A 22,393-nucleotide genomic window follows, 5' to 3' on the forward strand; every position below is an offset into this window, starting at 1 on the left:
CCTATAGATGGCATACTTGGCGACGAGGATGGCCAAGTTCAGCAGCTGCACACATGTACTTGAGAGACTGGCGACTGAAGATGGAGCTGGAGGGTCGAGCGCAGATCTACTCCAAAGCTGTCAATCCTACTGTAAGTTGAAAAAGCAACTGTATTTGTTTATGCATAAGCATAATTTTCAAATGTATTTTATTAGGAACAAATTGTTAAATCATTATGACTTAAAAGGTACTTGATCTAATAATGAGAAGTTTAGCCTTATCGTTTACAAATCTTTGAGCCATAATGTTGACCCGTATCAAAATAATAATGATCAGTTCTATTTTGGCAACATATTATTTTGTTTACTAACATAGTACAGAGTCCATCAAAACATTCCCAAGAAAGTACATCGACATTCAAGTAAACAGTTTACGATGAGAATGTGAATACTATGTTAGAGAAGATAGTAGTACTCGTAAGTGTAAAGACAATGTTGCAACTAGTGAAATAGTTGGGACAAAAGCTTAGTTACATAATGTTCTAAAATATCATTTTGTCACTGACTGTACAACAATTACGTTTTTGACCAAATGATCTACTACGCAATGACAAAACATTTTGCTAATAATAATATAGAAAACATGAATGTCGTAATTTTATTTTGCGTAGTAGACAAAGTTCTTGCTTTAGGTATTTTACATAGTATGCATAAATACTTAGACAATGCGAAACTGCAAACTAAACCAGCTGACACTGAAGTAGATAACTTAATGATTAAAAAACTAAGATGTATTTTTGTCCACAGAAATCAACAAAATGCTTCGACCACTCACAACTAGCGGTCGCACCAAAAGAAGAAAGAATATCAAAAGAAGACAAAAACAAAACAGTGAACACAAAAAGTGCAAAAGCAAGTGATAAAAAAGCAAGTGACAATACACCGTGTGGGACCAAAAAACGTAATCTCTCTGTCTCGTCACAAATTAAGACGACACACAACAAATCAGAGATTGGACTTAAAGACAAAAAGTGTACGTTGCATAGAAAAGATAAGAAGGAGAGTAACAGTGTTATAACGAATATTGGTGCGCCTTTAGCAGAGCATATACTTATGAAAACTTATTGAGTTCAACGCTTTTGTAATGATGTTGAAGAGAAATCGGGACTTGTTGGTTTTATAGATGATTGATTTCTAAATTTAGATAACCTCGAATTATTTATAAAAGGAGTTCTTTCGAAATTAAAAGCATTGACGACCCAAAACTTTTTTTCAAGATTCCATCTTTAAGTGTTATTTATGGATGAAATAAAACCGTGTTTAACATTTTGTATTCTGTTTCCTACCATTTTTTTACATGTACATTTCTTTACAAATTTACATTTGTAATCACATATTCCTCGAAGTTCATTTGAACAATTCCCAACAATTTCCCGTTATTGATTTTGATTCTAAAAATAACAGCAATTGAGTAATTACCATCATTACCGAGCTCAAGTCCCGAGCGCTCGTCTCAAACAATACCTCAGGCAATTTAGTTATATTCACGATTGTGAACGATACCTTTTCATATGAAATCAACGTTTTCGAGTGTGATATTTTGAATATTATTTAATAGTAGATGAAGCTTCAGTTCTGTTCAGATTAGTTTTAGATAAGCCGACAATATCGCAAGTTAGTTAAGTGAAAAACACGCCCATTTTGGAGATGTCCAGCTTTTCTGGACTTCCCAAAATGGGCGGAGCGTTAGATAGACAACTAATTTAAATGATGTGTAGTATTAATGAAATGAGAAACAATCTATTTTTGTCAGGGAGTGGTGGGGTTTATATGAAAATGCACAAAATTTTTACGCTAGCGTTAGAAACTTAAAATATTGTTGTCAACCATTTGAATATTTGAAAGGTTTGAGGCCATTTTGCAATATTACACATTGTCTTCAAAGACAAACACACACTTTAATTTTGCGGATTATTCTACTTTTTCTTGGTCATGTGACGCTCATGTCGCTAAAAAGTTTTTTTTTATTAGCCCTTTGTGTCCCACTGCTGGGCAAAGACCTTCATTCTTACCCTTCTTTCTAAAGGAGCTTATTGCTATATATATTCCTCATCAATATTTCGTAAAACTAAACTCTCTTGATCAACATTCTCAATCACTCCTCGGATCAATAACAACTCATTTCTCTTACAATTTCAATTCCGTTTTCTTTCACGTCGTTCGCATTTGTACAATCGAGTTTTTATAATAACTTTTTCAAACGACAATGAGAGCGAGGCATTTGTCATTTCTTAAGCTGGAAAACTATTAGAGATGTTGTTAAGAATACAAACTACTTTTCATTTTATATTTCTTTCGACTAAGCTGCAATTGTTTGCTGGACGACTTCTGTTTGTGCCATTTGACCGCTAGACGGTATTATTGTTAGTATTATTTAGGTCCTTAAATATTTTTGATGAAGTTTTATAAATTAATTTAAGTAGCCTTTCGCCTATCTTTAAATGTATCTGTATGTCTGCGGCGGCGTAGCTCCTACAGATATGGTATTACTTTGATGTAGTCCTTCCGAGTCATACCTACTCGTATTACAATAAATAAATAAACAATTAACAATACCTCAAAAAACATCTAAGCTTTTGAATCAAAGTTTATTTTACAGGAGCAATTCGTTTTAAGAAGTCATTTTTTTAACTCTAGTGGTAATTTCAATACCATTATTTTTGTAATTGTAGTTATTTACGACTGAATATATTCAAATGGTTGATGACAAAAGCTAAGGATTGTGCCACAGCTAGTACCCAGTTCGCTTGGCCTTATCAGACAGTATTGGATAGAACACGGGCGCTTGCTGAACGAAACGACAGTGTGACGTCAAACACCAAACTTGAAACTATTGGGTTCTGCAGTTAATAGACCATTGTATTAATTTATGTGTTTATAAGAAGAATTAAGTGTCTAAAATATTTAGCGAATATTGTTTAATTGATATGTTTGCTTTTGATGTGAAAATATTGCTTAAAAAAGGATACTTATTTTTGTTATAAAAATATGAATCTTAGGTATAGTATATTTTGACTATCAAAAACAATTGTCCGAGTTTGTAACAATGTGTGTGAAATAAAATTGTACACGCAGTGATTTTGTCGCTTTTCAACACCAACGCTAATAAACTTCGGTTAAGCTTCGAATTTGAATCGTATATGAGTGAGAAAGACAAAATACTGTAGTAATAAAAGATTCCTCGCGTGATTCTTATGCGTTTGTCGTATATGTTGTTTAGTCATTTTATTCATTCTATCAACTGCAGAATCGAATATGTAAAGATCTCAATACTTAATATACAATAAGATGTAAATAATATTTATAAGTATAGACTTTGGCACGTGACAATGCTTTGAATGTACTGAGAATAAACCATTGAATTATTTTGTATGTGTTTCATTTTATCAGAAGTAATTTCACTAATAATTATTATTTGCTATTTACCTACTACAAAAACCGTGACACAGAGTATTAGAATTTACTCATTGTTCTGGATTCTGCAAGATGCATTTCTGAATAGTGTAGAGTGGAGAAAGAGAGTAACATATTTGGGGTGTATTACCCAACTATTTAAAATACAAACATTAAATTTAATATTTACAGAGAAAAAAACACCTCAGGAAAACAACTTAGATACGACACAATAAAATGCATCTAAGTTAACGACCAGTCTCGCATCCTAAAGGCACTAATAAAAGCAGGTGACAAGCACTATATCCAATTTCAGCGCGAACAACGTCATCAAACATTCCATGAGTAGAACAGAGATTGCTGCAATCACCGCGCTAGGTGTTTCAGCACCCGCTTACACCCGGTATCACCCGGTAACACCCCTCTAACACCCGTCTAACACCCGTCTAATAATACTGCTAATCCTTTAGATTGAATCTCACAACAACGGAATCCTAGATCTTGCAACAAGTGGAACACAACCGCCAAACAAATTTCAACTTTATTTGTGGATGATAAAGTTGAATATCGCGTGTGATGATCCCCCTTTTTGTGCACCCATTCGAGGTTTTACAGCATTGAATATAGTGCAGTATTTTATTATTGAAACGTAACGTTGTTAGTGCGTTGTAATATTGCAAGCATCTACGAATGTACTGGCTTTGTTCACAGTAGGTAATCGTTTCAATATGATTTTTCTATATACTTTATTTTTGTTCAGTCTTATAGTCACGAGTTTAAGAATATTTTCATATTAGTCAGGAACCTATCAAGAAGCAACTATTTGATCAAAATAAAAACGAAGCTCATGGCTTTCCGACCACGATTCACGACGGCATGTTTATAGATACAGTACAGTTTCAAGCGGCGATTTTAGTGTTCGTTGTTTGTATTTTTGTAAAATCATTGCAACACTAAGCACTAAGTAAAAGTTTTTATGAAGTTTAAAGTATTTAGTGGACTCAAGGCCTAGCCCCTCCCTCATTACGGGAGGAGACTCTTGCCCAGCAGTGGGACAGTAATGGGTTAAATTTATTTATTTATAAAGTATTTATTTAAATATGTGCAGAAACATAGATTATAATAGAAGACTTAAAAGTTTATTCTATTTCTTGTTATTGTTTAAAATTACACAAACAAAAACATTTTACCACCTTTCAAACTTTAAACTGTCTTTTAAAATCCTAAAACAACACGTTTAACCCAAGTCGAACCTTCCCATTATAAACTATTTGTAACACTTTACTCTGTAGAAACAATCTGAACACGTCTAAACCTTGCTTTAGCAAAAACTCAGTTTAACAAACTAAAACTAAAGATAGTTTGGTTCTGTGCGAGCTTTCGATATAAAGGAGCGGGTATTATTCTGCACAACTTTACTTAGACCGAGAATTTCACCTGGTTAAATCTCAGAAATGTTAAAAAATAGACATTTAATATTGCATATTTAAAAAAAACGCGCGTAACGAATGTCAATGTCATTAACAGCCATAGAGTATATTGAACAGTGCATCATTGCTACACTAAGGCGGTACAAAGTTCGCCGAGTCAGATAGTTTTATGATAAAAGAGGAATGTATATGTATAATCTAACCAACATAAAAGAAGTTTGGCAATGTGTCTTCCAACTCATTTACCTGGATGAGTATAATTGTTGATTTTGATCTATCATTAAACTGCAAAGTGGTTACCCCGCCGCTGTAACCGTAGTGCCATGTGTGGTGCGTTAAAATCCCACTCAGGCCTAAAATTGTTGTAATGAAATGAGATGATTTTGAGCATAAAGGCGTGTTCTGCAAATGGACGTTACTTTGGAAGTGTGTGTCTATCTCAATCCAATACTACAATGAAGTTAAAATGTATATTCGCTATAAAATCCTACATTATAAAATGCCCCCTATATGCATAAAACAAAGCGCTTAAACAAAAGAAAAACTAAACTAAAACTGAACTGAAGCAACAGTTCCATCATTAAACGCTTCAAGTGACTCGGATCAAAGTTTAAATTAGACGGAATAGTTGTCCTGTAGTCTCCTCTACTTTTGCGGTGACAAATCCACGTAATCACCACTAGAAGTAGCACACTAATTGAAAATTCGCGGTGAACACCGTGATGGGAAAACTTGTATGGTATGTTAGTGAAACTGTTACTTGTGTTTTGTCTTAACGTTAACGCTGTAGTTTAAGTTTGAGCAATAGATAATGGGACATTTCTGTTCATCATTATACATAATAAATACATGTCCGTAAAAACAAAATTAAATAAAATACTTAATAATGACGATTGTTATGACTGAAGATATATAGGCAGAAGTTTTATTAAAATTTCATAATGAAATACCCTTACGCTTCGCCATTTACAATGTTAGTCCCATTTAATAGTGACTTATACTTATTTATAACTTATTTTTATTTATGCCAAGAAAATTAAAAAACAACACTTTACTTTACCTTATTGGTCAATGGTTTTTGAACCACATTTTTATTATTTTTCTACTTGCTGAAGTTTCTTTATAAATTATTTATAAGACCTTCCAGATTACCACTGCCACGTAACTTATTTTAAACAAAACAAACGTAGTCACTATTCACTATTTATTCCGATTGTATAATTTCACAAAACAACCCCGAAAAGCAAAAAACAGACAACAAGAACGACAAAAACATCTCAGAAATGTTAAAACTCACAAAAACTGAACTACCCGCACAAATATTCGTACATGAACGCGAGCTCACAACTAATTCCTTTAAGAATGGAAGCGATGCACCGAGTACCGAGAGCTAAGAATGCAACGGTACAAAGAACGTTCCCAACAATCGTCTTACGCAAACATTGCGCGTTTTATTCCAACCGTTGAACTATGACGCCGCCTCGAAGATGTAATGCATTGAAATATTTTCAGTTGAATTTTCTAGAGCTTTGTGAACGATATTATTGTTTGTTTTCGGTATTTATTTCGTTGTGAGGTTTGTTGTTTTGAAAATGTTGAATTGATTTAGTTTGAGGTTGTTATGATGAAGAATTCCATACAATATTCAATGTTTTGTAGACTAAAGACTATTCGTTAATTTTTCGACTTCGTTAATCAGATACTAAAATAACCAATTTTTTAACAAATCCATATCATGAATTATTATCGTATAAAACGAATTATCTAGTTTGAACCAAAACAATAGTACACATGACAACCGTTGAAAACGTGTTTTGATAACGCAAGTTAGCATGTGTACAGCCTGAATAAAATGTTTGTAGTTGTAAACATTCAACGCTTGTCATGTGAAAACGCTCTATTTCTAGTTTGTAATCTAACAACAATAAAAGTGATTGCAATTAAAACTTTTCGAATCGGAAAAGTTTCATTTTGTCATAAATATTCTACTCATTAAGTACTAAACTAATAGTAGTTAGAAAACCATTAACAAAACTTAAATATGATAAAGCTTGCGACGTAACGGTCGGCGAATGTCACGATATTATTACAGAGTTACATTCAAAAGATGAACACGGAAATTAACTAGGGGTGTATTGTCATAGTACTACAAAGTTAGAATTTTAAATGATGAATTATGAAACATTGTTTGTGATGTTAGTCAGCGATTTTTAATATTAAAGATTTTTCTTTAGCCAGTAAAATCAGTAAATAAAAATGACTGAAAATTAATTGTGTATATAGTCTATGTTAGCATAAAAAAAATATTAAATTTGGTTATGCTTTTCAATTAATGTTATAAGAAACATTGTATTTCGATGTTTGTGTGTTTGTTACTCTTTACACCATAAACAGCTAAACGAGTTTGAATAAAATATGACCATCAGTTAATCTTAAGCAGTCTGCTCACCAAGAGTATCACTCGGTGACTAAAAGTCAGCGGTTATTTCAAAGGCAGTCTACAAGTCGCCAAACTGAAACTGACTGATACGACAAAAACTAGTTTAAAAGAAAAACATAAACATGAAAATAGCATCAACCACAATCAACAAAAAACAAATAAAGTAATTACAAAACAAAACTCAAGAATAACTCCCGAACGTTCGCATGTTTCCTCGCAATAAAGAGGGCGCCACTGTCTTCGCAGTAAGCGGATGCGATTTATTATAATAATTTCCCGTTTAAATGGCCGCTTCATCGCTTGTTTCGTTGCTGTGCGTCGCGTGACCATCGTAAGGAGAACGTCATGAAAGATGGGGATATCTCCGGTCAGGATTCAGAATTGTAATTTTGATTAATGACCATTTGTTCGTTGTTGAATGTTTTACGCAAAGGGTAGGTTTAGTTTTGTTTTATGATCTAATTTCTGCCCGTGATTTTATCAAGGTGGAAATATAACTTGGTTTAAAGAGTATCCTATTTAGTTATCGACGCTATCTACTATCTAGTCTATGTCTTCAACGTTTCCATAATCCATTGAGTAATTTTTGCGTGGAAAAGTAACTGATATCCATGCCTACATCTATCTATTAAAGCCAAGTTGTGCGTTAAAGTATAAGTACGTGTAAAATAGGATGTGATAATGAAACCAGTATTGTTAAGTATAGTTACTTGTTTCTTGATATTTCACCGCAAGTTGCATTGACAAGGATAACATTCTTGATCACTAAAAACCTCATACAACAACATTTAAACAACGTAAAAGTCAAAGACACTGTCAAAACAATATCAACAAACCGACAAAAGCTTTTAAAAGCAACACAGTACTGAGTGCAACAGCAATTATTGTAACAAAGCAAGTGCAAGGATATATTCTAGATGTTAACAAGAAAATTAGCAATGCATTACGTGTTGCACCGCGCGACGTCTTGGAATAAAAACGTGCATTTCTTTACATGCTCCAATTTTAGTTTTCTGTTGGATCTTGCTGTTTTTTGAATAGAAGATGATACGATTTGAGATGGAAAAATACCTGTAATAAGGACATTTTCCTTCGGCTAGTATTTTTCTTTAGTTTTTCTGTTGATTACGTAATTATTAGCCTTTTAGATAAATACTTTCATGATTTTTTACAGATCTATATCAATCGAGTCTGTGATTTTATTAACTGAATACTGGTAAATTGAAAAACATATAATTTTTGTATAAAATGCCTTGCCGCCCGTCGTTACTGAAGTACCTACATTTTTCTATTACTAAGCGGAGATGATCTAACTAAAGTTAGATAAAGAGAATATGAACATTTATGGTCACTACGTTTGTTAGTCGTTCATTTTATAGGTAACCGGCATCATGTTAATAAAGAATTATTTATTTATTTATTTGCATAGCGCTAACTAAAATATCATAATTCTACAAAAACACACAACAAGCTTCAAAGAAATAAGGTAATAATAAAGTCTTTGAATATAAAACGTTATTTTAAACAAAATTGTGACTTAGAAACTATAAAACAAAGTAATATTTTGTGTGGAATAAAATTTGTAATGAAAAGTAGTGTTCTCACGCCAGCAGGTCCTCATTAGTCCTTGACAGGTTGTGCCAACGACGTCGTGTTATATGCCCGGGGATTATGTCACACCAAAGTGTAAGAAACAATTCGTCCTTTGTTTGTAAACACAATGGGCATTTTTGAAACGTGTCGTCAAATTGCGTAGAAAGCGTAATGGTGTTTAGGGATTGTGGACTTTGTTATTGGAAGTATTTTCATCTATGATAGTGATTTGGCCAAGAAGTAATAAATTGATGCTAAATAAAATATACTTACAACTGTTTCGGCACGATAAGATACAGCAGAATATTGATGCGCTCAAAATTTATAAAAAAAAATTGTCTTACCAAAATAACGAACGATCTGTAACCTGGTATGTAACGCATACTTTTGTCTAGTATAGTATTACCTAGAATACGCACAACAAGAGCAAAACCACTACCACAAAAACCGAGATACCGCGAAAAAATAAATCACGTTCGCCTGCCAACTGCCAGATTTTTACAAAAACGGTGCGGTGTGACACGTGCCCGCCGCGTTCCGCCCCCGGATAATTTGATTACGTATGCATTAAGTGCATTTCCATTTCCCCATACTGAGTGGATTTGAGATCTCTTTTAAAACCGTCGATGTAACCTTTAATGACGCGACGCTGACTTGAGCTTAGGGATTTGCACATTAGCGGGATGACTGCTTTAGTTTTATGCAGTTGGGTCCAAACTGAATTAAGGGTGTTTAGGTACTGTTTGATGTTTGAAGGTTGTGTTAGTTCTATATTGTACAACGAACTTTAAGAATATTTGAAAGCAGTAAGTATGTGCGCTTCAATAAAAGGAAAATTTGTTTTAGGTGGTAATCTGACTCGTAAGTAAATAACTGATAAACTCCCAGTCATCAACTAATGTACGTCAGATTGATTGTCACTATTTACGACTTTGGCGCTTTGACGTAACGTGTCAATCACTTTAATCTAAGAGAGATAACAATGTACAGTAAAGTAGCTTTCTAATAGTTGTAAACTGAAATATATAAATAACCGGGGCCGATAAGTTTGAGAACAAAAAAAATTGTAACAGGGTGAAACCTTTTGAAATAGGAAGAAAATAGGGCAAAAAGTATAGGAAATATAGTTTATGGGTAAACTGCATTATTTTTACATGCTCTGAACTAAAACGGAGTGTTTTATGATAAGACTATGTTACCTTTATTTCAATAACGCAAGACGTGGTGTATTCTATCCTTTATATAGTTGAGTCCGCCGCGAATTGTAATAGTCTGTTTAACGGGTTAACAGTTGTGGAGATCGCGCCATCACCATTATGAATCTAATGTCCTCTGTCTCACGGAATATCAATGTACTGTTTCATTTTAACTACCTATTTAAGATAATTAATAGGATTTTATAGAGATTAGTAGTTATTTTTTTGTGTGTAAGTAGTGAATGTAATATTAGCCCGGAGTTACGATCGTGGCTGGTATTTGGAGGCAGGATTGCACATTATTGCATGAGACTAAAATTGAAAATTGTGAATACGCATACAGCAGTGCATGAGTTACAACCAGCTTGTAACTTATACACTGCTGCCTACACCTTTAGTGATAACAAATATGATGTTATAGACAAAATAGAACAACTGCTTAATCTGTATCTACGAGTACATACTCAGAAATTGAAAGTTTACCAAAATATTTTTAAAGTTTCGTTGTATGATGTCAGGTATTAAAATCGCAACGCTCACTGGTAAAAGACAGTAAAATGTAACAAGTTAGCTGAAGAGTCAGGTTATTTGCATTTCAATCCCACACATACATCATCTTTGTAAAAAACAGAACCATTTTGCTCTCTTCAACCACAAATCCGTTAAACATTTTCAAAAATATTTTCGCTCAATTTCTATGCAAATAAAAAGGTTCGCACAAAATATTCCCACTCAAGTTCATACACAGAACGCAACACTAACGGCGACTAGCGTACATTTTAAACTGCAGTTGATTTATCAGAGAGAGCAAAAAGAGCACTTGCACCTTTTTGCTTTTTTATTATTTTAGTGTTCAAAACGTCGAAATGTATTATTTGATATTGTATTTCTAGCACTAGTTAATGTGTAAAGAAAATGTAAGCCAGGCTAAAAATATTTTAAAAAAAAGTATTATTGTCAAATTAGTCCTGAGTTAAAATTAGTAATAGCATCGTAAAATTTAAATATTATGTAGATTTTGCTCTCTTAAACTCTACGCAACAGTAGCAGAGAATTGCGGACACTTCGGGACTGCACTTGATTTATTTAAGAGAGAGCTAAATATGCACTTGCACCTTTTTTGTTCTTTAGTATTTTTGGGATTCAAAACACTGGAATTTATTGTTTTGACAATTGGTGTTAAAATGCAATGAAGAAATATTTTTAGGGTCAACTAAAACTAAACTATAAATTACTTGTACCTGAAATATAGTTTTGAGTCAACATGCAACAGACAGTAGGTAACATAATGCTGACTTGTACAAACTGTTTAACGTTAAAAATTAAATAACATTAATCGAAATTATAGAAACAAGAATACAAACATCCATTAGACCAACTTTATAGTTTACCATTTCAATGTTGTTCTTCATCAAGAAATTATATTTTCCTGAATCCCATAAGTCGAAAATTCTTAGAAATAATTTTACCAAACCGAAACATCATCAAGTAATCAAAAAAGCCTCGTAAAACTTCAACAAACCGGACTTTAATAACGTTCTTTATGCAGAAAATATTAAAAAGTCGTTGAAAAAACGGAAACACGTGAGCGTAACCGCGGACGGCAACTTATGAATAAATAAATAAGCTTCAAAAATCAAGGGATAACTTCGTGTAAAACGCAACCAAAGTTTTTTGGAAAAAAACGCCGGTTCAGTGGTACGCGAGGAAAAATCAGCGTAATTTCGAAGTGGAATTTGCATTTTTGATTACGCATATCGTAACGAGAAGGTCATGGATGGACGTTTTATTTTACATTTTACATTCCAAGTTGAATTTAGTTTTCTATAGATTCTAATTATTCTGTAACTCGGTTATGGTAACCTTTTTTCTGTTTACTATCCGAAATTTTCATATCTGGGGTCTGATTTAGGGCATTCGAATAAACCATCGTATTTTACTACAGCATTGATTTTTAACATCTAATTCATACAAACGGATAGAAATTAAAGCAGCTTCAAAACTCAACAAGGAACAAGGACGGTTCATAAAGACAAATGCTAGCGACCGCAAAGAGAGCGATCTACAACCTACATGGATGTTGAACCTTATAAGAAAGATGCAATTATCAACAAGAAGAAAATGACAGCTGGCTTTGTAGACTGGTTTTATAGTTGTTATAGAAACCCGGGTAAGCCGCCAGTATAGGCTCCCGGACAGCTGTTAAACCAACATAATGCACTAAAACTGTATGACAAAGAATAATTTCTAGTTAAATGTAACAAATCCAGAACTGAGTAAGTACTCAAAAGTTTTTCACAAAGAACCTAGTTTAGCAATAACAGGTAACAAAGTGGTAAGTCTATTAATCGTCGTCACTAATGTTCTGACTAAAGAACTGTTTCTAAGTATTGTAGGAAATTACATTTCCGCTCTTTGTTTCTGATAATTTGATACTTCGAGATAAGGCGCTGGTTAGAATCATTCGTCATGTCTTTGTGTAGTCTTTAACCTGGTCAAGGAAAAATGCTAAATGGGGAAAGAGGGGGGGCTGGGTTATCTGAAGCCTTAAGTCATGATGATTAGTTAGTTCACAAACTTTGATCAAGCTTTTTCGAAACTCGACAAAACATAAATGAATAATATACCTTCTTCATTATATACCAATGCCTATACTACAGGCCTGCCTTACCTAAAAATATTACAATCTATATATTTGAGAGATATTTTCTGTTTTGATGCAGTGTAGTCGTTATGTGCACAATGGTGTACGATTGTTATTAACAATGACACTGTTCGTGAATATTAAAAAATGAAATGGAAAACTGAAAAGAAATTGTTTTTGAATATAAAAGTAATTGAAAAGAAAACTTCGTTTCGATTAAACTGAAATTCTAAAAGCAGTTTTATAAAGTTAAAATAGGTTATTCCCCAAAAATATCCTTTTATTCAGTGAATTTACTTTGCAGTGTACATTTTAATGTTAAACTAACCAATGGCAGTTTCCAGTTAAAATCGAATACCGATTACAAATATTTATTCAGGTATTTCATTGCACTATTTATTCGAATAAATCGGTATTTATCGTATTACAACGTTAATTGACTACTAATTAACAGGAGAATTAAAGTCAAATAAAAATAAATGGGAATGTCATTTTTAATTTTAAACAGCTGCTAATTATTTACTTAAAATATTAAAAAAAGCAGATTAATAAAAAGACTAAAGGACGATATACTTCATTTATTTGAAAGTAAAGGACAAAAAATTACCAGCCACCGAAATAACACCAATTAATTATTTTTCAAACAAACACATAAAAAACTCACAAAAATACAGCTTAACGAAACTTAATTCAGTCCTTATTCAACAAAAATTTCAATTCAAAAATAGCAATTTACCAAAAAACGCAACGGTTTTTTTCCAAAAAGAACGATTTCCGGGGAGAGAGTGGGAGCTGCCATCTTTTTTTTAGTTCATCAAAAATGCAAAACTTCATGAAAATGTATGCGGCCGAGTGTGCGCGCCGTGGGTCCTGTACGTCGCCGCGACGGAAACGTACTCAGTTTGCGATGCAGATCATACCAGTTCTATTGAGCATAGTTTTAGTGGTTTGCGTCTTGTTTTGTTTGAATAATGCTCTTTGTAGGTGCTATTGATTGATATTGCTTTGCTTTTGTTGTTGCTATTGTTATGTGAATGATACATTGGTGGGAATACGAGATTTTTTTGGCGTTTAAATGACATAAAGATTTAAATTGTTAGCGATGCGTAGCATGCGATGCGTTGACCGTTGTTCACCACTACGTAGGCTTTTTATTTTCAAGTTGCAATAGTTGCCAAATTTATCCGTGATGTTTTCTAGGAAACCGTTTTAGTAATTCTTAATTCGTTAGTGCGATCAATTATAGTCTAACAACTTAATAGAGAGATTTGTATGCAAGGTTTGCAGCAGACCTTGCGGAAGAATTTAGATTATCAGTGACCCGTTGGTTGATATAGCTACATTGTTTTGGAAATACAGTTTACACGCACTTTTTTATTAGAATCTAAATAAATTGTGCCAAAGGTCTTTACAAACATATCGGAACATAAAGATTAAACTCTGTTACTAAAACTAGGTAAATTGTATAAAGTTATTCTACACCACAAATAACTTGTTCAGCCTTATAAAAGAGTTCGTTTTAAGTTCATTCAAAGTTTGATAGAACATTTATTTAGAATAAATATCATAAAACAAGTAAAAGTATTTTAAAATTGAGTCGTCTGGCTCCCAAATCCCCAGGGAGCTTACAGTTTTATTTGATATGTCTATGACATAAATAAAATTACGTTCAAAGTATGTTTTATTGTGTTATTCCGAAAAACTGATATGATGTATTTAGATTACTTTATGAATGATATTTTTTATATGCTATGTTAAAATATTTCATAATATTACATATATTAAAACTAAGAAATCAGCATAAAAAGCCAGTGTAAATTTGCTTGCTGTGCGTTAAAACAGAATTATGACGACGACTTTTGACGATGCATACTGTGCTAAAATAGGAATCCTTGCAAACTAAATATTTGCATAGTTCGTAGGAAACATAACAACAATACTGATTACTATTTTTTCTTACCTTTTTAATTTTAATTACATTAATGTCATTTTCTAATAATAGTGTCTAGTAGCGCGATTCTGTACAGTTGGTACTGTCGAGTATCGAAAGTTTGAAATTCAGAATGTACTGCAAAAATAATTCATCAGATCAGATTTTCATACAAAATTTCTCGACGAAAAGTCGGTAATTGGTAGTCGATAGTAGTGGAGAATCGAGCTACAGTAGAATAGTAATTTAGAACATAGTAGGTGTTATTTTTAACTTTGATAGCGACATGATAACAAATCATCCTCGAAATTACGGAAAAACAGTTCATATCCAACCGCAGAAACGATTAATCAAAATGAGTTATCACAAATCGCGTGCAACTTAACCGCACATTCATTTCCGTTCACCAAGTTTTGGAGACGAATCAAATGTGACAATTTTAGTTCTAAAATCCTTCCTGGAATCAAAATTACTTCATTGCAGGAAGAATTTTTAGTTTATCGCGAACTGTCAAACAAGACGCAGTGAGAAGATTTTATTTTATACTATGTAATGATACAGCATCGTTGATTACAAATAAATCATACCTAGGTCCAAATCTTTTAATAATGACTACAACCATACACTCAAAATTCGACATGAAAAACGACCCATGTCGCTAATAAGCCACGCTTTTTTCAAACGAAGTTAAGCTGCATAATTCTAAGGAAAATCTAAAAACTATTGACCTATTTCACCGGTCCACGGCTTTTCGGAACGTGTAAGCTGCTCCTTAATATTGTCATAGTGGAATCTGGGAATTAGTTGGCAGCCTGCCAACCGCGGGCACAATTAGCCTTTGCACCGACGGTTGTTGCATACAAAATTGCAAAGACAAAACTGCTGGAGAAAAAGTTACAAGCAACTTTTGTTCAACTTTTCTACCGACCACGGATTATCTCCGTGAGACTTTTAGAGAGTTTTATTGCACAGATTTTAGAAAGTTTGCTTTCAAATTTATCGATCAGGCTGGTTGTAATTTTTGCTAGTTTTCCGCTTGCACGCTTTGGTGTTTTTTTTTTTGGTTTTGGGTTGCATATTGTGTACTTAAGTCTTTGGTAGACAAAATAAAAATTGAATTTGTTTTTGGGTGAATAAAAAAATATTCGTGATTGGCGTGTTGTTAAATTATAATTTTAAACAGGAATGCAAAGTGTTCATGTTGCTTACATACCTACAGACATTAAGTAAATTTTACTCATATATCAAAGTAAAAAGGATTGTATGTTATTCGTATATACCTATTTGCTTATCGTTTGTAGCTCGCTTTAGTTAAATTGTAACCGGAAAATAATGTAGTTTATATTCTTGGACATGACAATTAAGATCAATTAACGGTTGTCTCACACAGCTCGAAAAAGGTCACCTGTTAATAGTTCCTAACAATTTTTATACCACTATTACTTATTACCATAAAATTACGAGTTACTGTACAACTTTACAAAAATGTTACATCACGCAAAAACAAACTCCAAAAACTGCATCGGGACTATCCAAAGCACGTAACTCCCGATTAAATTATAAATCTATAAGACTCAACAAAAAACGAGGGCTGGCACTAAGCCAGTGTCCTGTTGGTACCTACGGTAAATGCAATATTTTATATACCCGTCTCTCTCGCACGTGCTCGCTCTCGCTCCCGCTCGTGCGCTCGCTCCCGCCTGCACTTACGACCTGTCAAGTTTTTAATTCACTTCCCAAGGGAAGATTTATCTGTTCATTTATAGAGTTTGCACCTTTTGTCGAGCTATTGACACTACCGGTTGCTATTAACATGCGGAAAATGATTTTCATTTCGGTTTTACATCATTTTTGTTTAATGAAAAATGAGGCTTTATTTTCGCATTGTACGCTGTCTGAACTTATGAATATTAAAAGGTATTATGATATTTCGATTTCAATACGATTGAGTCGGAATGTTCTGTCACTTTATATTCGGAAAATCTTTTTTTGGAATACTCTGTCAGAAAAACATACAAGGCTTGTACATTATTATCTTCACCACAGTATAAAATTGATGATTTCAAATGTATTTATTTTTATTTTTTACATAATGAGCAGGCAATTTCACAGTTAATGAATATATGTCAGTTAACCTATCTTCAAAATAAAGTGACATCAATTTTATAGAAAACAATGAAAACCTGTACTCATAAGAGGTCTGATGGGTGTTTAAAAGTGGCAAAAGTAACTTTTAAATATATGAATAACGTACACCCTAATTTTAACAAACAAAAAGATTGTTATAGCTTAAACAAATGTAGGCGACCAAGTGTCCTCACATTGGAACGAAATAAAACAAAAAACTTTCAGTTGGAAAGTCACCCTATTACTTTATAAGAAGCGATAAACACGCGTAAATTACATTTATAATATGTCACGGAGACAAAATGTCGGGTAAAAATCACTAGCAACAACAAAACTTAAGAACAAATGGTGAAAGGGTGCAAAAAAGTGGCAACAAAACCCTTAATAAATTATCTCGTCGCTTCAAAGGCGTTAACATGTCTTTACTAAATCAAAAATATGTACACGCGAAAATAAACCTTATTAAAAGCACATAAGGTTCATAGAAACTGCATTTGTAACTTGTCGGAAATACATATCAAACTGAAGACGTTACAAGTTATTCTTCAGTCAATTTTGAATCGTTTGGCTTTGTTTTAAAGTTGTTTTTAGCTTGTATAAAAAGTTATTGGTTCGTTTCCACCAATGGATTCAACTAGCAGAACAATTTATGTGTTTGCCTAACTTGGGTCTTTTCGGATCATTATTTTTATTTAGTTCTCTCGTTTGAAGACGATTTTGAGACCTGTAGTGGGTTTGGCTACGTTTAAGACAAGAACTTTTTATTTGTACGAGTTTTGTAATAAATATAAAATCGGGAACATTATTTACGAACTTTTGTAAAAACAATCGGGTTCAAACACGAGTTCCTGAAACTGTGTAGTTTAACGGTACTTAAAAGGGTAAATATTTTCTAGTGATTATATTATAATCATTAAGTTAATCATAATATTATATTTTATACACAAACGTAAATCAATAAAAGCCTTAGAAGATATCCCGGTAGAACAGTGTGACAATAGCAAGTAAAACAAAATGTGAAAAATCTCAAGCAATATTTTACGTTTATTCTTAAAACAGACGACAATTTATTTTGTCTACAGTGGCAAAGGAAAATAAAAATTTCACTCACTACCATATAAAAGGCAAAAAACATTATTCACTGGACGTAAAAGTTAAATAATTGTCGCTTACTGAAAAGCCAAACGCAATTCTTCGAAACGCGTCAAAGACTAAAATACAGAACCAGAGCGTAAACTGCATAAAAGGCAGGTCATTCATTAGAAAATCTTGCTAAAACACCCTTAAAATACTTTTTAATTTCTTTGAAAGTATATGCAGAATATTTGATATGTTTTTCCAACTTTATGCAGTGGGAATAAAGGTCGTTTTCGCTCGTGCACATTTAAATATTCCATGTGTTTCGCTTAATGCAGGAATCGTTGCCGTGTAAACGGTTTCTTTCATTGCTTTTTGGGTTCCGTGGGTGGTAATTAGGTAATGTGATTACTGAGGCTTTTTATTAAGGCTTTAAGGCTCGCGAAATATTCTATTCCTAATCAGAACAAAGGCAAGGTAATCCTTTATAAAATAAGTTATATGTCTTGCTAGTTTGCAACGTTCCAAAAATATAAATGTATTATATATACAATTTTCATTTTTATAAAATTTTAAACAGTCATAACACTACCACGGTTATCATCTCCAATCAACAATTGATAATGCAATTTCTTGAAGTAAAACTATCAAACGACATCGATTGTGTTATTATACATTTTACGATTGATCGTTGATTATTTGATTGACGTTACCATACCCCAAAAAACAGAAACAAAGTATATTTTTAGTAAAGAAAAATACTATATGATTGTAGCAGTAAAAACATTTCGGAAGTTCCAAATCAACAGTAAATAAATGACTTGCATTTCCTGCAGCAAATAACTCGTATTTTCAATGCATTAGTAGGTAATTGATTAAGCGTACAATTTCCCAGCGGAGTGAGCGTGCATCCCCAATCGGTTTAATGTACAAGCAGTGACAAACAAGTCACACGTGGCGCACTGTTCCTATTAGTTCTAGTTACAAAATACGTTATATATTAAAGATTATAGAATTTGTGCTTTAATTCTCCAATATAATGAAGAGTTTTATTGTTTAGGTATTCGGAAATACTAGTTGTTCTGTGTTTCATGGTCGCTTTCGATAGGAAGGCTATAGGTATCAATGATAAGTGGGAATGCTAAAAAACAACACGCTAGAAAGAATTGGATCGAATCACTATAAACGCGGGTAAAACGGTACGGTAGGTATATTAGAAAAAGGACACACCGACCGGATTGAGAACCTTCTTATTTACGCAGTCGCTTAAAAATACAAATTATTAAATGGATTTGCTTTAGTTACCGACATCATTGTTGTAAGTCATTTGAAGCCTTATCTTCAGTACTACATATAACGTCAAATAAATATAGTAACTCACTCAAGATACAAAAGCAACAAAATAAAAAAGCCAAGACACTAATACTTACCCCGCAATCTAGACTTTTAACCTCAACAATTTTGTGTGCAAGCATTTACATCAGCCACGGAACCCTCATTCATTTATCCTTGAAGAACTTAACTATATTTTAATGGCCCTGTATTTCTACCTGAGGCCCTCGCTTTGGCTCTAATACACCGTGCTTTGCACAGTAATTAAAAAAATATTTTTCAAGAAAAACCAATGGCTAGAAAGCCCCTCGTTTGTATGTTTTGTAAGAGAAATACGGATCAAATGGGTTTTTAAAAAGGTGAGAGTGTAAGTATTTTTTGTAATATTAACGTGTCTTTAGCTTCAGTATGTTAAATTACAGACATTTTTAAATTATGTTTTATTAACGTTTAGATGTAAATGGCTGTTTGGTGAAGAAATACCGGTTCACAGTTCATATTGGTATACGCGGGGCAAACTTTTGGTCAAGATGATTTAATGTTTGCATGAATGCGAAGGTATCGCATTCATGCAAACATTAAATCAATCGATTAACTTCACCGCAATAACCGTAGCGTCGCGTGTGGTGGGTTCGAATCCCACCCGGAACAAATCTTTGTGTGATGTGATGAACACGAGTATTTATTCTGAGCCTGGTTGTGTGTGTGTGAGTTGTCGAATGATATTTATTTATTAACTTCTAACCATTATAGATAAAGACAAAAAAAGGAATAAAACCAAATATTTTTAAATTGAATTCAGATACCAGAAAACTTAAAATATCAAAATTCATATCACCTTGTTACATCTTTAGCCAAGAATCAGAACGCTCTCAAAAACTTTCACCACAAAACAGTGAGTTTAGCAGTAAAACTACAGTGGCAGTTCGATTCCCAGCCGAAGTTGTACGGTAACGTACCCGAATATGGTTTCGCACGGAAATTGAATCGTGAACTTGGCGATTGGAGCAGCAAGTTTGATCATAGTCGTGATAAATCACAGTTTTGTTGTAGTTGACGGTGTAAGTGAATAAGCTATGAATATAGTGGAATCTCAAGAGATTTGGAGGAAATTCAAGAAGTTCGCCGTGTGGAACTATTGTGTGACTATATTTCTCATATACATGCTAGATTTATCCTGCACGTATTCTTTAAAGTAATAAATTATGTTCTTTTCCAGGATACGTAGGTCCATCTATATGCTCTATATTGGTTTAAAACCGCTGTCGTATTCAGAAAAACAGCAAGACAGAAATATTTTCATGTACAAAATCGATTATCGGTGTACAAATTTTACACAATTAAATAAAAATAACCAATACAAATACAATACATCATCATGTTGTCCAAACCAGAAATTATTACTAAACCTTTAATTTTACAGCCACTCAACACTCACTCAAGAGTCATGGCTTGTCTTTGCATGCAAAAACAAGCATGTACCAATAACCCTTTTCGATATAAATTCCTCACAAAAAGCGTTCCACCTTCCCCAATCACCCTATAAAGTTTCCCCTTCAAATTCCCTTGTACAGAACCCATCTACTTATAACGTTCATACCGTGCTGAATGCTGAATACCTCACGATCCCTAAAAGAATTCCGTTGCAACGGGAATGCGCTTAAAATCCGACGTTAAAACAAAAATAGTTGAATAGTTTATGAATTGTACAGATCCGGGATGTTTTTAAGTGATAATTGTTCTAAATATTCTATATCTATTCTTTTCTAGATCTGGTTGTTAATTTATATACATAAGTATGTATTTAGAAGTATATAAGTGCGTTTATCAGTTATTTGGTAACCATAGTAAAGGCTCTGCTTAGTTTGGAATCAAATGGCCGTGTGTGAGTTGTCCAATGATATTTATTTATTTCAAAAAAATGGCGTATGAATATATGTGATTGAGTAAGTCAGTAGTCAGTAGCGGATTGGTTCAAGTCCTGGGTGGAAACAAAAACTGTGGCTAAGTATTTTTTTTCGGGAAAGATCAGTGCAATCTATAAGTTCAGTAATAGAACGAGCAAGTAAACGACATGGCGACGCCGCGACGTTGTGAAATTTTGCTTTAAAAGTCAACATACTTATTAAGTACATATATTGTTAAAAAGTGCCACAGTCGTTTAATCAAAGTATAATTTTATTTCAATACAATATTGCAATACTAGGAAATTATTTTGACCACTAAATAATATTTATTTGGGGGACTATAACATTATCAAGCTTCGTGAGAGCAATGGTTATTCTAGGAAAACGTACCAAAATGACAATTATTAATTAATTTCTTTTGTTATGGACATTATAATTATTAACATTTGACTAGCTCAGGACAACAACCAAAATAATTATGAACAAAATAATAATGTTCGAAATAAAGACGTTTCTTCGTTTGCTTTACACAATCTAGTTTTGGACCGGGACTTCACTCGAACATACAATTCTTCAATATCTTTATCTGTATCTGTGTTATAATATATTTGCTGTAATTCATATAAGCCTAGTCGTAGTCTATAGTAAAATATTTAAAAAAATTGTCAATACAAATAACTAACTGGCAGAAATAATTAACTATGTAGCAAGATAACAACAAAACTCACCTTTTGACTAAAACCTGCTCAAGAAACTCTACAAAAAGGGGAAAATCTTATTTACAATAGTATGAATTTACACATTTTTGTATAAGCAAAAAAAACTTTAACATGTTTTCTTACACAAGAACATAAAACCTCAGTTATTACAAACGCGACTAGATTCCAATGGTTTCGCGAACATCTTACATATTGATGTGCTTATGAATACCAACGGCCTAGTTTCATACTTCGCTGTGTCGATTATCGAGAACTAGTTACACCATGATTTTGGATAACCGAATTCCCTTCACTATAAGACATTTTGTCTTCCTCTATCTGTCTGCCTCTTTGAGGGGTCATCTATCGTACGTCTATCTTTTACCGGGACCCCAATTGCTATCGAGTTTTTTATATTAAGAACTGATCAATGCACGTGTTATATTGTGGTTTTTAAAGTTAAGTACCGATTAAAGAACGACAATACTGTCAAACTTTTTTGTCGTTGTAGTTCCAATTGTAGAGAATTGCGCTACAGGTTCGTACAATTTACATTCTTGCATCTTCGAACAAATTTGAGAACCGAT

At 33.1% G+C, this 22,393-nt stretch overlaps 1 protein-coding gene across 3 annotated transcripts in view; it reads left to right on the forward strand.

Annotated features, from left to right (window-relative positions):
- Positions 1-3,400, forward strand: part of LOC142974245 (protein O-mannosyl-transferase TMTC1-like) — a 211,857-nt gene extending 208,457 nt beyond the window's left edge. For all 3 annotated transcript variants that reach the window (XM_076116436.1, XM_076116437.1, XM_076116435.1), the window contains 2 exons: positions 8-131; positions 787-3,400. In XM_076116436.1, the coding sequence (XP_075972551.1) occupies positions 8-131; positions 787-1,107 (445 nt within the window). In that variant the 3' untranslated portion in view covers positions 1,108-3,400. The remainder of the gene's footprint in view (positions 1-7; positions 132-786) is intronic.
- Positions 3,401-22,393: the final 18,993 nt, after the last annotated feature.

Source organism: Anticarsia gemmatalis, chromosome 7, assembly GCF_050436995.1.
Source record: "Anticarsia gemmatalis isolate Benzon Research Colony breed Stoneville strain chromosome 7, ilAntGemm2 primary, whole genome shotgun sequence".
NCBI lineage: Eukaryota > Metazoa > Arthropoda > Insecta > Lepidoptera > Erebidae > Anticarsia > Anticarsia gemmatalis.